Here is an 18,620-nt window from a genome sequence, read left to right on the forward strand (position 1 = left end):
TATCTGAAACAATCTCAAGGCCGTCACACAGGCTGCTGTTAAACATTTCTCAGCAAAGGCAGCAATACATAGCAGTCCAGAAACAAGAGGAGCAGAGAAATTGCAGTCCCGATATTACCTGGGCAGAAACAGAGATTCCACGAAAAAGAGTACTGCTCAAGTAGTAGTGGAAGATTGAAACCAAGGCCAGATGGGATGAAAAGAGCACCTTTGGGCGATTCTATGGAGCCATTCCAAGGCTGAAACCAAGGCCGAGAGAGAGAGAACTAGGGGCTCAAACTTGAAGCTGGCGGTAATAGTTGCAGGTGATGGAATGGCTTCAAAACTTCATAATAGCTTCAACCAAGCTCAAAGAACACCTCCAAACAGCTGAGTAGGTTATTTCCAACCTATTTCATACTTCTATACCACAGATTCTTTACATTGGTAGCTTCTCTTTGAAACCCTTTGAATCCTAGGATTCCAAAGAGAAGAAAAGAATAGGGAAGAGCAACCAAATACGACTCTCAAACCAACCTGCTCTGATACCAAGTTGAGTTTCAGATTAGGGAAACAATGGGGAAGGAAGGAAGATGTTAGAGAAGAAGGAGACAAGAGAGGGAAGAAGAGAGAGTTACGGTTGAAAGTTGTGTGTCTTAGAGAGACTTCTCCAACACACCTATATTGCTCAAATAGAATTACTAAAAGTATTACAATCACCTCCCTAGGGAGGTAAAAGGTAAAAAGACATAAAAAGTTAAAAATACATAATAAGGGAACTAGTTAGAAGTCTAGTTCCTAAACTACCCTTGATACATATTTACTATCAACTCTAACAAGTAACCCATAAAAAAATAAAAAATAAAAAACCAAATTGCTAGATGACATGACTCCTGCACCAACAGCCAAAGCTAAGGCCCTAAACTACTTCATAATACCTGTCAGTCCATTACATGCAGGCTCATCTTGTATCACACCATACAATAAAGAAGGATATTTTAATGTTTATCTCCATGCAACCAGATGGACATGGTTACAGATATCTTGAAACCACCTTTTAGTGCCCCTCAAGATCTGATGTGGACCAAATAAGACAAAGGGGCCATCGTTGTAATCTGACAGTATTGTACGACAAGGACCATTACTGCCCCTCCTTACACATGCGAAGAATGGCAAATTTGTTATGGTGACGGTCTCAGTGAACCAACCATGGTTACACGGAGCAAAAGCCATTACTAAAGATATATAGGCCTCGAAAAGTGAGATAATGTCATAGTTCTCCATAATATTACACGGCACCTAACAGAGAAACCTTTAGCTGTTGCCATTCTCTCTTTGCAACTCCAGCTAGGTTGTGTGACTTAATTTTTTCGTGAAGTTTTCTCGAATTATATTACCTTCAGCAACTACTCTGTGAAGTCTCTCGAATTATATTTCCTTCAGAAACTATTTGATGAGGACATCACTCAAGGATTTATGCAGCCACAAGTCACTTCATTATGGATAAATAACCAGCATTATGTGTAGTTCTTTTTATTATTTTGTTGTATTTTTATTTGGGGCCAGAATTGTTGTGTACTAATGTTGTAAGGGAGTTTTTAGGGAGTAATTATTGCTGGGGTAATTTACACATACCACCCCTGAGGTTTGATGAAAGTATGATTTTACCCCCCAATTTTGGAAAATTCTGCGTACCCCCCTGAGGTTTACAAATGTTAACAAATACACCCATTCCGTCAGTTCATGACTAACAATGTTAAAAACATGAGATGAAATGACAAAATTGCCCTTGCAAGGAAAACAAAAAAAAAACCTGCAACTCATCTTCCCCAAATCAATTGGGGAAGATGAGTTGCAGGCTATTTCATGAGCAACTCAATCGGAGAAGATCTTGACATTGGAAGGGGGATGGTTCAACGAAGAGGAAAACTCGAGTGGAGCTCTGTGCTCCAGGCTGAACAACGAAGCATCCATTGGTGAAGTCCCTGGTTGTAGACAGGTTGTCTCTTCTGGTTCAGACCACATCGGCAGTCGCGGTTGCAATGGTGATGGGCTTAATTGTGGCATGGAAGCTCGCATTGGTTATGATTGCTGTTCAACCATTGACGATCCTCTGTTTTTATACGAGAAAAGTTCTGTTATCGAGTATAACTTTGAATTTCATTAAGGCACAGAACCAGAGTACCCAGATTGCTGTGGAAGCAGTTTACAATCACAGGATTGTGACTTCTTTTGGGAGTGTGGGGAAAGTGCTTCAGCTGTTCGAGGAAGCTCAGGAAGAACCAAGGAAAGAAGGGAGGAAGAAGGCTCGGTTTGCAGGGATAGGGATGGGTTCTGCACAGTGCTTGACATTCATGTCGTGGGCACTGGACTTCTGGTTTGGGGGTAAACTTGTTGAGGCAGGGGCAGATATCTTCAGGGGATGTGTTCAAGACATTTTTCATATTGGTGAGCACAGGCAAGGTCATTGCTGAGGCTGGAAGCATGACTTCCAACCTTGCCAAGGGGGCGACTGCCGTCGCTTCCATCTTTGAGGTTCATTTTTTGTGAATTCGTTCTTTCTGTATTCTCCCTCACCAAACAAATGGAAAGCAAAAGATGGAAAGGAAATGAAGAAAGTGAATTTGTTCATTCTTGCCGTGTTCTTCCTCACCATTGAGTCATGTACTGCTGTATCATTGTGGTTCTTACTCCTTTCCCACCCAAATTTGAATTCCTTGGTTCAAAAATATTGCTTGAACTTGCAATGGGAATTGAGTATAGTTTTTCACTACCTCGCAGCTAAGAAATATAGGGAAATGGAATGGAACTTATGTTACTGTACCCGTCCCGGCGGAACCAAAACAATGCCGGCCTTCTTCTTAATCCAATTGCAAGACAGAGGAATATGGGATTTCAGTACCATGGTGCCATCTTCATCACCTAGGATTCACCTTGAATGAATCCTGCAACTACTAATGGGAATTGTTCATTCTCTCCTGTATCGGACCCTACGATATTACTACTCTGCTAAACTAACAGGAAATTTTCAAGTTTTGAATTACAACAGAAACAAAAGGGTCATTGTCAATGAGACTCTCTCAATTAGATATCTACAAGGCACAGTGTGATATCATGCTCTAGCATTTTCTCAGATTCCAACATCAATCGAGTTGCTCATGAAATAGCCTGCAACTCATTTTCCCCAATTGATTTGGGGAATATGAGTTGCAGGTTTTTTCTTTTTTGTTTTCCTTGCAAGGGCAATTTTGTCATTTCATCTTATGTTTTTAACACTGTTAGTCATGAACTGACGGAATGGGTGTATTTGTTAATGTTTGTAAACCTCAGGGGGGTACGCAGAATTTTCCAAACTGGGGGGTAAAATCATACTTTCATCAAACCTCAGGGGTGGTATGTGTAAATTACCCTTATTGCTGGAAAAGTAGTTATTAGTTTTTTTTTTTCTTTTTGGGGTTTAAACAGACTGTATATGGAGATGGAAGCAAGCAAGGAAGGAAGGAATGAAAGCATGAGTGATCTTATGCAATTCAAGATGGTGTGAAGCCAAAATGGAGTGACTCAAAGATGGTGTGAAGCTAAGATGATCTTCTTCTTTCTTCTCTACCTTCTTCTTCTTCTTCTTTTCACTTATCTCTTTACTCTATACCTACAGCAAACTATCCTAAATGCAGTTTTTGATTCCGTCCTGCAGCATTATATGTTGGTGAAACAGCTGCAAACATGCACTTTTACACCATTATTCCACTGATGTTACGAAAATAAAAACAAGCCCATCCCATAAAAATGCTGACAGCTTCAAGGCTAGTACCCAACAATATTAGGGACAAAGTTCAGGATCAATGAGAATGCATGAATCCATAGAGGAAAAGCTCAACAATTGGACATAGAATATTCAATAGATTAATACAAGACTCATAAAACAAAATATTAAAGGCTTTTTAAGAAATGTCACATGATACAACACTAAAACAGGTTCAGGCAGCCTCTAAGTAGGGCTGTAAATGGATAACCGAAAATCCGAATTCGATCCGCATCCGTATCCGTTTAGGGACATCCTTATTCGTTTAGAGACATCCGGAAAAAAATCCGAATACTCCGATAAAAATCCGTCCGGAAAAAAAAATCCGAATACTTAATAATAAAAAATTAAGTAAATAATGATCTTGAGGGTTTTTGAAAATTCAACAGGTTCTAGAATATGAGGAAAAGAGAATCATGATCTAAGAGATATGGATTGAGAGTGAATAGTATCCGCCTGGGGGAGGAAGGTCAAGGTTACACAAGACAGAGATGTAAACGGATGGTCAAAAGTCGAATTCAATCCGCATCCGAATCTGTTTAAAGGTATCCGTATTCGGCCAGGGAATATCCGGATCCGATCACATCTGTCCGTATCCAAGCCGAATCCGATCCGTTTACAGGCCTACCTCTAAGTCACCAAGATCCCAACACCTTCCCAAACACTGTTCAGCTGAGTAAGTGACAGCATCACATTCCTAACAACCATTTTTGTAACCCTCTTGGTTGAGTTGGTTCTGCTAACAAGATTTGAAAACTCAAAAAATAGAAAGGATAATTGGAGAGAATCCCAAACTGCCATAAGACAAAAAGAAAGTAGGAAACTACTAAGTCCAGTTACAATTTTAGTAACTCCCATTAGTATTTGACTCTATTCCCAAATTAAGAAAATAGAAACTAGAGTCGAAGTCTATTAAATCAAAATTACCCAAAAGCTAATACATCGTTAGTAGTTTAGTACTATGGTATAACTTTCCCATAATAACTTGTATTAGTCAAGAGCTCAGACCCAGAAGTATAAGGAGCAACTGGATATGCCTTAGTCTTATTTATATATAATAATAATAGCCAGTATTGAGGCTGTGTATGGTATGCATTCTGAATCAAGAACACATTATGGATTGTCAAAAACACCGTTTAGTAAACATTCTGTTCTCAAATCTTTGGAACACAGCTAAAAATGCAGCCCATTCTGAACTGTTGTTTTTTACCATTCCACATATTCATTTTCTAGCTAAAGTCACCTATCCCAAGCCTCGATATCAACAAGTCTACATCAGGGAGATGGCGCAGCTTGAGACAAGAAGAGCTCCTCCATTCTTCGTGGTGTTAAGCTTCAGTTATCTTCCTATTCATCTCCATCTTCTCATTTATGATTCCTTTAAAACTTAAAAGGAAATTTTTATAGGGCAATCATACGACCGGCTATGATGTATGATGCGGAATGTTGGGCAGTTAAGAAGCATCATATAGATAAACTCAGTATAACAGAGATGAGAATGTTGAGAAAGGTTCTAAGTATCAGTTACGAGGCTGGTTTCGGCTAGCCCCAAAACTGAGATATGCCAGGTTTCAACCATATTTCGGTCAAAACTTGGTACTTTCTTTAGGCCAACTCGAAACCTTGGTTTCGAGGCCCAGAAGTTGTTTTTTTTGCCATGATTTTTACTGTGCTGCCTACTTTTGACATTTTGAAACCAATCCATGCATTAGTTTCGTACAAAGAACACTCAAAATGGAACTTGTGGTTTTGACCCAAGTTTGATAGTGCATACTGTTCTTGGAAATGGTATCGAACCAGAATATCCCAAATTTATACCAAATATCATTTAAGTAAATGAAATACTTAAGATACTATTCATAAATAAGCAAATACCTCCCATTTGAATCCAATAAAAATAGTTAGAAAATCAAATTCCAAAAGGATAAAAAGTCAACCCCCAGTTCAAGAACAAAAACTGGATTTTCAGCGGTAGGTGAAAATTTTCAACTTCTAATGTTGCGATTTTTCTTAGTCCTAAAATTTTCTAAATTTTATTATATTATAATAAAACATGACTAAAAACCAAAAGAGTGGGAAACTTATCTTTTGTTTAGATATCTAAAAAAATATTTTCATCAAGAGAGATTTTGACAACATTCGCGCACACCAAATAAAGTTTGACCGGAACATAACTCCTTCAATATAAATCAGATTTAAACAATCTTAGATTCGCCAAACGAATCCAAGATTTCTTAAATCAGGTCGAAACTCCCAGGTTTCGTCAAGTTTCTATAAGGATAAGTGAATTTATATAGGTGGTTCAGGTCGAAACTTATGAAATTACCGAAATATGGCCAAAACATGTTGAAACCTGGTCAAAACCAGGTACAAAGTGGCATCATATTAAGGTTTCATCTCGATTTCTTGCAAAACCGAGATTTAGAAACATGATGCTGAGATGGAAGGGTGGCAAAACTAAGAAGGATAAAGGAATGATCATATTAGAGCTAATTTGGGAGTAGCTCCGATACATGATAAGCTACAAGAAAGTCATTTGAGGAAGCATGGCCATGTCCAACAGAGGCCTTTGGATGCTCTAGTACAGATGAGTGATTTGATTTAGATTAAAGGAATTAAAAGAGTCAGGGCAAACCTAAAATGACCTTAGGAGAAGTGGTGAGGAAAGACATACATAGCATAAGCCTTGTATCAAGTATGACCTTGAATAGAGCTGAGTGGAGGGCAAGGATCCATGTAGCCAACCCCATTTAGTTGGGATAAGGATGTGTTGTTGTTGTTGTTGTCGTCTTCACTACAGAGGAAAACAAATGAGCCATACTCTGAAGTTATGAAGGAGAGTAATTGAAAACCACTTGAGATAATAAACTATTTCGGATAACCAATTTGGTTTTATACCAAGAAGATCAACCACAAAAGCTATTTATTTGCTTAAAAGACTAATGGAAAAATTTAAAGAACGCAAGAAAGATCTCCATATGGTCTTTACTGACTTAGAAAAAGCTTTTGCTAGAGTCCCTAGAAAGTTAATTTGGCAAGTGTTAGAAAAGAAAAATGTTTCATGTAAATATAGAGACATAGTTAAAAATATCTATAATGGTGTGGTGACCATGGTTCAAAAACTCGTTTCGTTTTGGTGTTTCTGTTCAGTTTTAGAGAGGAAGGAGAAGAAGAAAAAGAGAGGGAAAGAGAAGAGCACATACGGTTGTGTTTAATCTCTCTTTTCTCAAACTAGAGACAAACTTCCTTATATTGAAAAAGAATAACTAATTACACAGGGGCCCCTGGCCTTATACAAATAACAGAAGAAATATAAAATACATGTGGTTATATACAAGAATACCCTTAAACTCCTATTCTTAACACTCCCCCTCAAGCTGGGTGGTATATGTCATACATACCCAGCTTGTTCAATAAACAGTCAAAGTGATGAGTGCTAAGTCCTTTGGTGAAGATGTCGGCCACTTGTTCATTCGTCTTCACAAAAGGGGTACAGATGGTCTTTGACTCAATCTTTTCCTTGATAAAATGTCTATCAACCTCAACATGCTTGGTCCTATCATGTTGCACTGGGTTGTGGGCAATACTTATGGCTGCCTTGTTGTCACAATATAAACTCATAGGTTTGACAGTCTCAAATCCCAATTCCTGAACAAGTCTCTTGACCACAAGGCTTCACACACTCCGTGAGCCATAGCTCTAAATTCTCGCCTCACTTGACCTAGCCACCACAGTTGCTTCTTACTTCTCAAGTAACCAAATTCCCACCAACAAAAGTACAAGATCAAGTGGATCTTCGATCGAAATAGATCCAGCCCTCGCATCGATGTATGCTTCGATCCTCAGTGACCATTTCTAGAGAAGAGAAGACCTTTTCCAGGGCATGACTTTAAGTATCCGAGGATCCTATACACTCGCATCAAGATGTCCCATTTTGGGTGCATGCATAAACGACTTACCACGCCAACAAGATAGGCTATGTCCGGTCGGGTAAGGGAAAGATAGATTAGCTTGCCTACTAATCTCTCGATATTTTTCAGCATCTACAAGGGGCTCACCACAATCTTCTCCTAGTTTGTGATTCGATCAATAGGAGAGAAGGTTGGTTTACACCCTAAGTACCCTGTCTCCGTAAGTAGATCAAGGACAAACTTCCTCCGACAAACACCGATCCTTGCTTGGATCTTCAAACTTCAATCCCAGAAAATACTTAATGGACCAAGATCTTTGATCTCAAACTGCCGAGCCAAGTAAAGTTTAAGCTTTGTGATTTCAGTTTCATTTCCCCGTGACCACAATGTCATCAACATATACAATAAGAGCGTAATAGTGTTGCCCTTCCTTTGTATAAACAAAGTGTGATCAGCTTGACTTTGGATGTATCCATTCGTAGAATAGCTTGCCTAAACCTCTCAAACCAAGCCTTAGGAGATTGTTTAAGGCCATAAAGCGCTTTCCTGAGACGACACACTTTTCCATTGCCACTAGGATGCTTGAACCCAAGGGGAGAGTGCATGTAGACTTCTTCTTCTAAGTCACCATGTAAGAAAGCATTCTTTACATCAAGCTGGTATAATGGCCAATCAAGGTTTGCGACCATTGAGAGGAGTACCGAATGGAGTTATGCTTGGCCACCTGGAGCAAAGGTTTCGATAATCAATGCCATACACCGGTATAGCCCTTAGCAACCGATCTTGCCTTATATCTCTCTACGTACCATCGGACTTGAACTTGATCGTGAATACCCATCCGCATCCAACAGAACTCTCCCCTTTGGGAGTTCAACAAGATCCCAAGTGTGGTTCTTCTCAAGGGCCACCATCTCGGTATTCATTGCTTCTCTCCATTTTGGATCAGCCATGGCCTCTACTACATTCTTAGGAATAGAGATGGAGGAGATAGCCACGTGAAAGCAATACTGTAGGGGAGACAGAATCATAGGAGACAAACTTGGCAATGGGATTAGTACAGCTCGAGTTCCTTTGCGGTGAGCAATAGGAAGATCTAAGTCCGAGGGTGTAGGAGTAGAGGAAGGTATACTGTCTCGGGATGAGGAGACGAAGGAGGATTTTGGCGGTCTTCGTATAGGGAGCCATGAAGGAGGATTTCTCTTGTCCTTTGTGTACACAAGTAGCTCCCCTTGCTCTCTGTTCACCTCTGCGCTCGGAGACTCCCCTCAACAACGAGTATCCTCGGACCTTTTCTTTCCCTTGTCAATTTGAAATGGGAAATAGGGACGAGAGAGGGGGAAGGAAATGATAGAAACTCAGGAGCCTCTTCAACCTCACTACTACACACTCCCACGAAGAGGCATCGAAAATACGGGAGATGTTCAAAGAAAGAAACATCTTTGGAGAGAAGCCACCGACGGGTAGGAGGGTGATAACATGTGTAGCCTTTAGAGGTAGAGGAATACCCAAGAAAGATGCACTTCGAGGACTTAGGATCCAATTTAGTGTGGGCAGATTTGCTAAGATGGACATAGCAGATGCAACCAAAGACCCGTGGGGGAAGTGAAAAAGAAGAAGAAAGTAAGGGTAAGACCGCAAGAGGTACTTTGAAGTTCAAGACACTGGAGGGCATATGATTGATAAGAAAGACTGCAATGAGTAAGGCATCGGACCAAAAGGTTTTTGGAACATGCATTGTAAACCAAAGAGACCGGGCTACTTCCAGCAGGTGGCGGTTTTTTCTTTCAACAACCCCATTTTGTTGAGGGGTATCAACACAAGCCACCTGGTGGATAATGCCACGGTCAGAAAAAAAGGACTCCAAACCACCATACATATACTCTCCACCTTTATCAGAACGGACAATCTGAATACGAGTTTGAAACTGAGTGTAAACCAACTCATAAAAGTTTTTAAATGCAACATAGACATCACTCTTTTGTTTCAAGAGATAAACCCAAGTAACTCGAGAGAAGTCATCAATAAAGGAGACAAAGTAGCGGAAGCCACGTAAAGAAGTAACAGGGGAAGGGCCCCAAACATCAGTATGAACAATGTGAAAAGGTGAAATAGATCTATTGCTAGAAGATGGATAAACTGTCTTACAACTTTTTGCAAAAAGACAAGGTTCACAATGGAAAACATGATTGACGGGAAAAGAGGTAAATAAATGTGGCAACATTTTTCTCATAAGTAAAAGGAAGGATGTCCCAAACGCGCGGTGCCAAAGCAAAATGTCCTCCCGTACGTCCGCCATGTTGCCCACACACATAAGATTGAGCTATCGTCACGGGGAAGCACAAGTGTCGAGAACATATAATCCATCGGTCTCACGTCCACGCCAATCACTTTCTTCGTCACCAAATCTCGAAAAGACAATGGGTAGGAAAAAATGTGACAAAGCGATTCAAAGATTTAGTCAATTGGCTAATGGAAAGAAGATTAGTGGCAAAGTTGGGAACATGAAAGACAGACTTCAAAGGGATAAGTGGAGTAACTTGGACATCTCCTTACCCGAGATGGAAGAAAGGGAACCATCAGCAATTTTTACCTTATCTTTTCCGAACAAACCGAGTAGGAGTTAAAAAGCCGAGACCTACATCGTGTGATCCGTGGCCCCCGAGTCAATTACCCAGGTGTAGTGGCGAGATGAAGTAGAGACCTGTAGAGCGATGGAAGTAGTGGGTGCGAGAGGAGGATCCATCCAAGTGTGCTACAATCCGACGAAAAGCTGCTTATGTCTTCTTTGGAGAGGGAGGATGAATCGGACTCATGAACCCCAACATGGGCTTTAGGCCCATTCTTCTTCGGTCCTTTCTGTCCTCGGATGCGGTAGAGGGTGGTTTCCATGAAGATCCCAACAAAACTCCTTTTTATGCCCGGACTTGCCACAATAGTCACAGGAGAATCGGCCTCTACCAGCCCCCTTAGTGAAGGGAGGACGGTCCTGTGGAGTGGATGAAACAAGAGCAGAGCGCTCAACAGTGGGAGTGGTCTCCATAGCACTTCTACGCGTCTCCTCACTCTGTAAATAACCACACACCTCCTCCAGGGAGGGAAGACTTGGTCGGCCAAGTATCTGCCCGTATGGGTTCAAACTCGGAGTTAAGACCTCCAGAAGGAACAGGACCCTCTCCTTCTCAAATAATCGATGCACTTTAGGCTCATCAACAGGACACACTGGAGATCTCTGTAGTGATCATACTCCTCCCAAAGTCCCACAACAAGGCTATAGTACTCAGAGATACTTTTGTCACCCGACGTAGGCTAACAATCTGTTGAAGAAGTTGATAAACCTTTCAGAGTCCCCCACTCTATCAAAAATACGAGCAACACTATCCCAAATATCTTTGGCTGTCTCCTTGCTTCATAAACCTTCTTCCAATCTCCGGCTTCATTGAAAAAATGAGCCAAGTCATCACAAGGAGTTCTCGGTTTCCCATTTAGAGTAACCCGGATCATCAATGGAAGGGGCCTTAAAGCTCCCAGATATATATCCCAACTTCCCCCTACTTCGAAGGATAAGCTTCATTGACCGTGACCAATCCAAGTAATTGTTACTATCAAGCTTAACAATGGGGAGCGAACATTTGGATTCTCATATGATAGAGGGATTGGCAAGTGCGTAATGGGAAGTTCGGATGTCTCAACAGCTTTTTCACCCATTGTGGTTGTAAAACAAACACTTGAGAGGAGCAATCAACAAGACTTCAAGCAAGAACAATAGATTCCCAAGTAACAAGAAAAAAACAGAGGTAACCTAGACCACAAAGCTTGAAAAAGCTTGAGAGCCTCACACAAACGTAAAAAAAGAATGAGTAGAAAAGAAAAGTCTTCCTTACCAAGAAACGACAGTGGGTAGTCCAAAAAGCTCCCAAACAAAGCTCTAGTGAAGAGCTATTGCCAATCCCACACTGGTCGGCGGAAAACAGGCGAAGCAGTCCTGGCCGAGATTCACTCCCGTCCCTGGATGCTCCCAACCGGCTTCGAGATGACACAATGGGAAGAAAGGTAACCTCCAAACGAAACTAGAGCACTTGGTCGCTCTCCATTTGGATGAGAACCGAGAGAGAAAACAGATCTGTGAAGAACCGCAGGTTGGAGCTCAAACTCCAGCAACAACCAAGAGAGGAAACCACCTCTTGGTCCACTAAACACCCTTCTAACACCTTCAAACTCCAGGAAGAGTACGCTCTGATACCATGTTCAGTTTTAGAGAGGAAGGAGAAGAAGAAAAAGAGAGGGAAAGAGAAGAGCACATACGGTTGTGTTTAATCTCTCTTTTCTCAAACTAGAGACAAACTTCCTTATATTGAAAAAGAATAACTAATTACACAGGGGCCCCTGGCCTTATACAAATAACAGAAGAAATATAAAATACATGTGGTTATATACAAGAATACCCTTAAACTCCTATTCTTAACAGTTTCGGGCTGACCGAAATATCCAAAATTTCGGATATTTCGGTCGAAATTTTGCAATTTTTCTGGTATATTTCGGTAGGTCATTTCAGTGGGTTTTAGGCCAAGTTAAGGCCTTAAACTTCATGGAAACCCTATTTTAGGCTACATAAACACATTTAAATGTTCAAATTGCAAAAATAGTCACCCAAAGTGGTGTTTTGGACCATTGATTGGCAATGTACGGTCGAACCCTAATGTATAACTTAGTTAATTACACATACACATTGTTTAAGACTTTAAGTTCTAGAGGACATAACAAATTAATGATTAATAAACAATTTAAACAAGTAAATTGACTTGGAAGTTGAAAACATAAAGTGAATGACTCATAAGTCATAACTTAAGTCATAATATTAAGTACATTAAGTCAACAACAAGTTAACAACTTAAGAAGTTTGAATATTGTGTTCTCCAAGTGGTTCCGGCGTAGATTCGAAGGTCGGTACACAAATCAGTAAAGAGAGTTTGAAGAATGAAGAAAACAGAAGAAACAAACCACAAAAGAGCAGCCTTGTTAGTCTCAAGTTTCTACCTTTTGTACTAGGTGTTTTGAAAAGAGAATCTCAAAATCCCAACCAAGATTTGGTATTTGTTTGATTCAAGGTACAATTTCGTTTCGCCCTGCTCGAGATTTTCGAAATATTCAGTCGAGATTTCGCGAGATTTAGTACTATGGTGGTGACTAGTGTAAGAACTGTGGGGGGCAGGGTAGTGACTTCCCAATTACAATCGGATTACATTAAGGATCAGCTTTAAGCCCATATTTGTTTGTACTAATCATAGAAGAACTTACTAGATTCAAAATCAGATCCCTTGGTGTATGTCTTATGTTGCTAATATTGTTCTGGTGGATCAAACAAAAGCAGGGATAAATGCTAAGTTGGAATAATGGAGATCAACCTTGGAATCAAAAGGTTTTAAGACAAATAGAACAAAAACAGAGTATGTGATGCGTAACTTAAGTAACAATAAGACTGAAAGTGGGGTGATGAAAATTGATGATATAGAGATACTACAAAATGAAAAGTTTAGGTACCTAGGTTCAATCATAAATAAAGAAGGAGAAATAGAAGATGATGTTGCACAAAGAATTAGAATAGGGTGGATGAAGTGGAGGGGTGCGTACGAAGTATTGTGTTATTGATGTATTCCTTTAAAACTCAAAGGATATTTTTATAGGACAATTATACAACCAGAGATTATGGAATGGAGTTGAATCTTGGAAAGTGAAGAAACAATATATAAGCAAACTTAATATAGCTGAAATAAAGATGTTGAAGTGGATCAGTAGAAAAACTAGAAAAGATAAAATAAGGAATGAACAAATTAGAGCTAATTTAGGAGTAGCTCCGATACATGATAAGTTGCGAGAAAATCGTTTGAGGTGGCATAGACATGTGCACCGGAGGCCTTTGAATGCTCTAGTACGGATGGGTGATTGAATCAGATTGAAGGAGCTAAATAAGCTAGGGGTAGGCCTAAACTGACTCTAGGAGAAGTGGTGAGGAAAGACAAGCATAGCTTAAAACTCATAATAACTATGTCTTTGAATAGAGCTTATTGGAGAAGGACCATGTAACCAAACCCATTTAGTTGGGATAAGGCTGAGTTGAGTTGAGTTAAGTTGTACTTTGGTACATATTTACAATAAGGATTTGAAATGTTCACTCCCATCACCAAATTTTACAGATGAACTTCCAGAATCAAGGAATAAAATCAGAGGTTTCTGGTGGTAATAATGTACAACCAAAGAACTTTTGAAATCCTCGACAAAAGTTGAAATTCAATGAACAGATTTCAAGCCATCCAAAAGAAAAATCTTACTGTGGTATAAAATGCACCTCCCCCATAGTTTGACTGTCCAGATGCTTTCCCCCTAACAGCTGGATCCTGCCATTATAGTTCACAAACAACAATGGTGATCATAACAACAACAACGTAGCAATAACAATGGGTCAATATTGACCAGATGGCAATTTAGTTGGTGCTCAATTTTGTGGACATGTTGCCCATGTCACGATCTGGTAAGTTTCAGCAGAAAGACAATTTCCATGTGGTGATACAAAGTTTTCAAGCAATTTTGCTTCAATAGTTGAAAAAAAAATAAAAAGGTAAAGTCCTATATGTTGAGCCCATAAATTGGGATCAGACCCAGAACCTGAGAAACCATCCATCCAATGGTCGAATTGACAAAAGAAGCCCTCCAGGTGGCTCAAGAAGGCAGACTGTCAAGGAAAGCTTCTTTGTAAAGTTAGTTTTCCTTTATTGATACCAACACTAAATAATGATGATGATAATGATGATGACCCAGTGCAATGCAATGTAGCAATTTTAGCTACTATTAACAGCATACAGGAGAATCATGTTGTACAAAAACAAGATTCGGTACATGCCACGAAAAATAAATGAAAATCAAGAAAATAACTACAAGATTCTGAAACAAACAGCATACAACCTCAAGATATTTTAATTTCTCAGGTTCAAAAAACAAATTCTTGCTGGAGTACAATTGAATTAGTTAATTTGGATCAAATCTTTGGTGTCACACACCTATACAAAATATCAGACACTACTCTAAAAATTTGATCTGGAAAAGAGAAACTACATTACTTATTTCACTGTCATAGATAACACACCAAATACATGTACTCGAAGAATGTTCTCATGTTGCTGGGCATATGAGAAAATTGTGCAAAGAAGTGCATAGACAGAATCCATCACATTGGACATGTTATTGGGTTTTAAGAACCTGAAATAGCCAAACTCTCAGATATGTGGTGCCCAAAAAATTGTCACGCATCAGCATCAAAAGAAAAACATTCGTTCACAAACACCTTCATAGGTAGCTCCAGATGGAAATTCAAAAGACTAGTGTGAAAGCACATGATAGTAATGACGATAAAAAAATATTAATAGGCTAAATAGGATACTTTAAAATCACTATAAAAACAATAAAATCATAAATGGGTACGAGACATGATAGTAAAAATTTAGAAACAACTGTATAATAATCATAAATAGTTAGATACATGATAGTACCATTTTTAGACACAACCGTATAATCATAAATAGTTAGAGACATGATTTTAGTCATCCTAGAAAGTATGAAAAATATGTGCTCCAGTAATCATGAAGAACCAGCAGGTGGTGTTACAATGGATCTTGTCTTCACAATATCTATCTGTGTGCCCAATGGAGTTCCAATGATTGACAATCCATCCCAATCTCAATACTCTAAAAACAGAAAACTTATAAGTTCAAAATTTTCTATGAAATTGGAGGTTGAACACAAAAAAATATATTTTGTCCCTAGACAAATAGTAATTCAACCATTAGTCATTAGGTATCTAGACATATATTAACAAGAGGAGACCACCAAAACACAAATAGTTTCTAGATCTCCTTGAATGTGCTAGGAGATATCCAAGGAAAATTATCCTAATGTCTAACTCAACCAGTAACATTGAAGGAGTTCATTCTTGATGAAGGACAGAAGAGGAACTAAACAAGGACATGTAAGCCTGTGAAAAATACATGAACCCATACTTCATCAATAACTTTAAGCATAATTCACTCTTGTATAAGTCCTTATACCAACTTAGCCACGTCATTTGACAAGCTCATAGGAGCCATGCAAGCTGCAATTACCTCAATACTATGGACAGTAGGTAATGTAGTCCTACGTAGGAGTAGTCCCACCAGGAGCCAGGGTAATGGGGTCACAGTGTCACACACAAGGGCTGGCCGATTGGGTTAGGTTTTACTAATTTAGGGCAAAAACTAGGGTTAGGGTTGAATAAAGGTAATGGGGTTTATAGGGTTTTAATATGCAGGTCTAGGAGGGTTTAATGGTATATAAATGTTAGGGTTTAGGAAGGTTCGAAAATTCTGCAGTTTGGGCAGAATTGAGTTGCAGGTTTTAGGTTTAATGGAGTCGGGGAATGGAGGGGTTATAGTGGAGACTAAGGGCTAGGGTTAAGGTCGAGTGTGGGGAGTGGTGTGGGGGATATAGGCTGGAAGTAGGGTTTGAAAGTGATGGCCAGATCTGTAGTTATGAGGGAGTCCTAGTTGAGATAGGAGTTGCAGGTTTAATGGAGAGTAAGGTTTGATGGATGGAGGGGGGTGAATGAGGTCTAATGGAAGGGGAATGGCTGGGCAGATTAAAAGAAGAAGGTTTAAAAACAAAGTGCAGGTTCAAACTTACTGAATTGCAGACACAATGGCAGCAGCTTGATGATTTGAAAGGGCCTCCCGATCTTCACAATGCAAGGAGTCGCAGGAATCCACCTACCCTTTACCACCTTGAGATCCACAAGGATACACACTCACAAAGAGCAGCAGCAATAGCAGCAAGGCTAAGAAGCATAAATTTTTAATAATGAACTGTGGGGGAGCCTCCCACGAATTGATGTATTTATAATAGGGGCTGATCCATCAATCAGCCAATCAGTCCTATTCAGAGAAGGAGTTGTAATCCTAGCTCTGAGTCCTAATGACAATATGATCAGAGTAGGAATTTTAGTCCTAGCTCTGAATCCTAGTTACAATATGATCAGATCTTGTAATCTGATTTTTAAAAAAAACAAATCCTCCTTTAGAAATCGTGGAGGGGAAAAATGAAATAATAAAAGGTCAAATGACCAATATACCCTTAACTAAAGTACTGAAAAAAAAAACTAAGTATGGAAAAAGGAAAAAAAAGGCTCCAACGAAAAACACGGCAGCAGCCATATCATGGCTTCTTCTTCTTCCTAGTGCTTGGACCTGCATCAGTAGGACCACATAATTCCATCTATACTGATGGAAAATCATTTGATAAAACAAAATCTGAGAATTCCAACAGCGGAACCATGCTTTGGACCCTTGGGAAATCTTTACCTTGATCCTTTTTTGGTTTCTCACACAATTCATTGATTATAACAATAGAAATAAGAAGTCCAGGAAGGATGCAAGTGAAATAAGAAATTGATACGTATGAGCTTTATCAAACATTGCTACAAATTAAGGTAAAAATGGACTGGCCAGAGAAAAAAATGAAAAAAGAGTTAATTGAAGGGTGACGAATGTCCTGCAGATTTCAAATGCAACACTAGTATATTCTAATGAAATAAGCCCCTCTCTCTAACTTTTAGGTGAGCATGAAAAGAGCTTCTGAAGCAAAGAAAATCAACCTCTGCTAAACAAAAAAACATGGATCCAATAAAATGTAATCCATTCTGGTCAGCAAGAACAAACAATTTTCCGAGCAATAAATGTGACTTGGCATCTAGCATTTCATTTCATCACTGACACAACATGGAAAACACAGATCCGACAATTCACACAGGGAGGCAACATAAATCACGACAAATCAACTTCCAATGTAGCATCTACGACAAAATCAGACAAATCAACGCAACTGAAACTGGGCAAATCATTCAAAAACTACCCAACATACGGAGTTTTGCAATTCCATAACATCTAGTTTCACATTGAAAATCACCACCACATAATGGTTTATTCGTGAAATTGAAGATTCATGGCACGCAAAATGCAGAACGAAACCAAGAAAAAAAATCATGGAGGACTCACCGCGAATGGATTGACTTCTTCATCGTCGAACGGATTCCGATCGTAACGCCCGGCCATGACAGTGAATCGCTAGAAATCAATCTTCAAGACAAACAAAAAACAAAGATCTGGAGACTCAACACAGACAAAACTTGCAAGAGAAGCGTATCAGATCAACGAATTTACAAAAAAGAAAAACAAAACAGGGCCAGTTTATTTTTCTACGTATCAATAGGAAACTACAAAATCGACGGAGAGGGACCAATTGAAGAAATGAAGGGGTCCCTTTCTTCTGTTGACTGTTTGTGAATAAACGACTTTATTTGAGGCAAAACTGAGGATAGAAAAAGTCGGAGGAAACAACCAAAACTGTTCGTGGGGAAGGAAAAACACACAAAGAGAGAGAGAGAAAGAGAGTCTCTCTCAGTTCATGTTGAACGTGAACGGCTGTTTTTTTTTCTTATTATTATTATTATCTTACTTTAAATTTTACCAGCTGATTCTTTATTTTAATCGATATATGTGTGTCACCGTTTAATCGGCATCTTTCTATCCCTATCGATTATAAACATGATAAATAGACTTTATCTCTACCAAAAAACAGATAAGGGAGAATGTTCCCTGTGCCGCAGCGCAGGCTGCACCTAGACACATGGGCAGCCTGTGCAGGGGGCAAGGTGATCATTGTGCCCATCCCAATGTGCCTAGGCACAGCCTGTGCTACAGCACAGAGAAGAGCGCCCCAAAAGATAAATAGACTTTATGAGGGAATATTTCATTTTCCACGCATTGTAAACGTATGAAGAACAATAATCGGTCATGTCCAAAGCGTATAATGACCGCCCAACCCTCATTCCAAGGCAGAAAACTCCAGGT

General features: G+C 39.5%; 1 protein-coding gene across 2 annotated transcripts in view; it reads right to left on the reverse strand.

The window, feature by feature from the left end:
• Positions 1 to 17,966, reverse strand: part of LOC122641155 (secretory carrier-associated membrane protein 2-like) — a 47,677-nt gene extending 29,711 nt beyond the window's left edge. The window contains exons 1-2 of one of the 2 annotated variants that reach the window (XM_043834489.1): positions 17,766 to 17,966; positions 14,019 to 14,084 (exon numbers count right to left, since the gene is read on the reverse strand). In XM_043834489.1, coding sequence (XP_043690424.1) covers positions 14,019 to 14,084; positions 17,766 to 17,822 — 123 coding nt within the window. In that variant the 5' untranslated portion in view covers positions 17,823 to 17,966. The remainder of the gene's footprint in view (positions 1 to 14,018; positions 14,085 to 17,765) is intronic. The other variant, XM_043834490.1, reaches the window with a different exon arrangement.
• Positions 17,967 to 18,620: the final 654 nt, after the last annotated feature.

This window comes from Telopea speciosissima, chromosome 9, assembly GCF_018873765.1.
Source record: "Telopea speciosissima isolate NSW1024214 ecotype Mountain lineage chromosome 9, Tspe_v1, whole genome shotgun sequence".
NCBI classification, from domain to species: domain Eukaryota; kingdom Viridiplantae; phylum Streptophyta; class Magnoliopsida; order Proteales; family Proteaceae; genus Telopea; species Telopea speciosissima.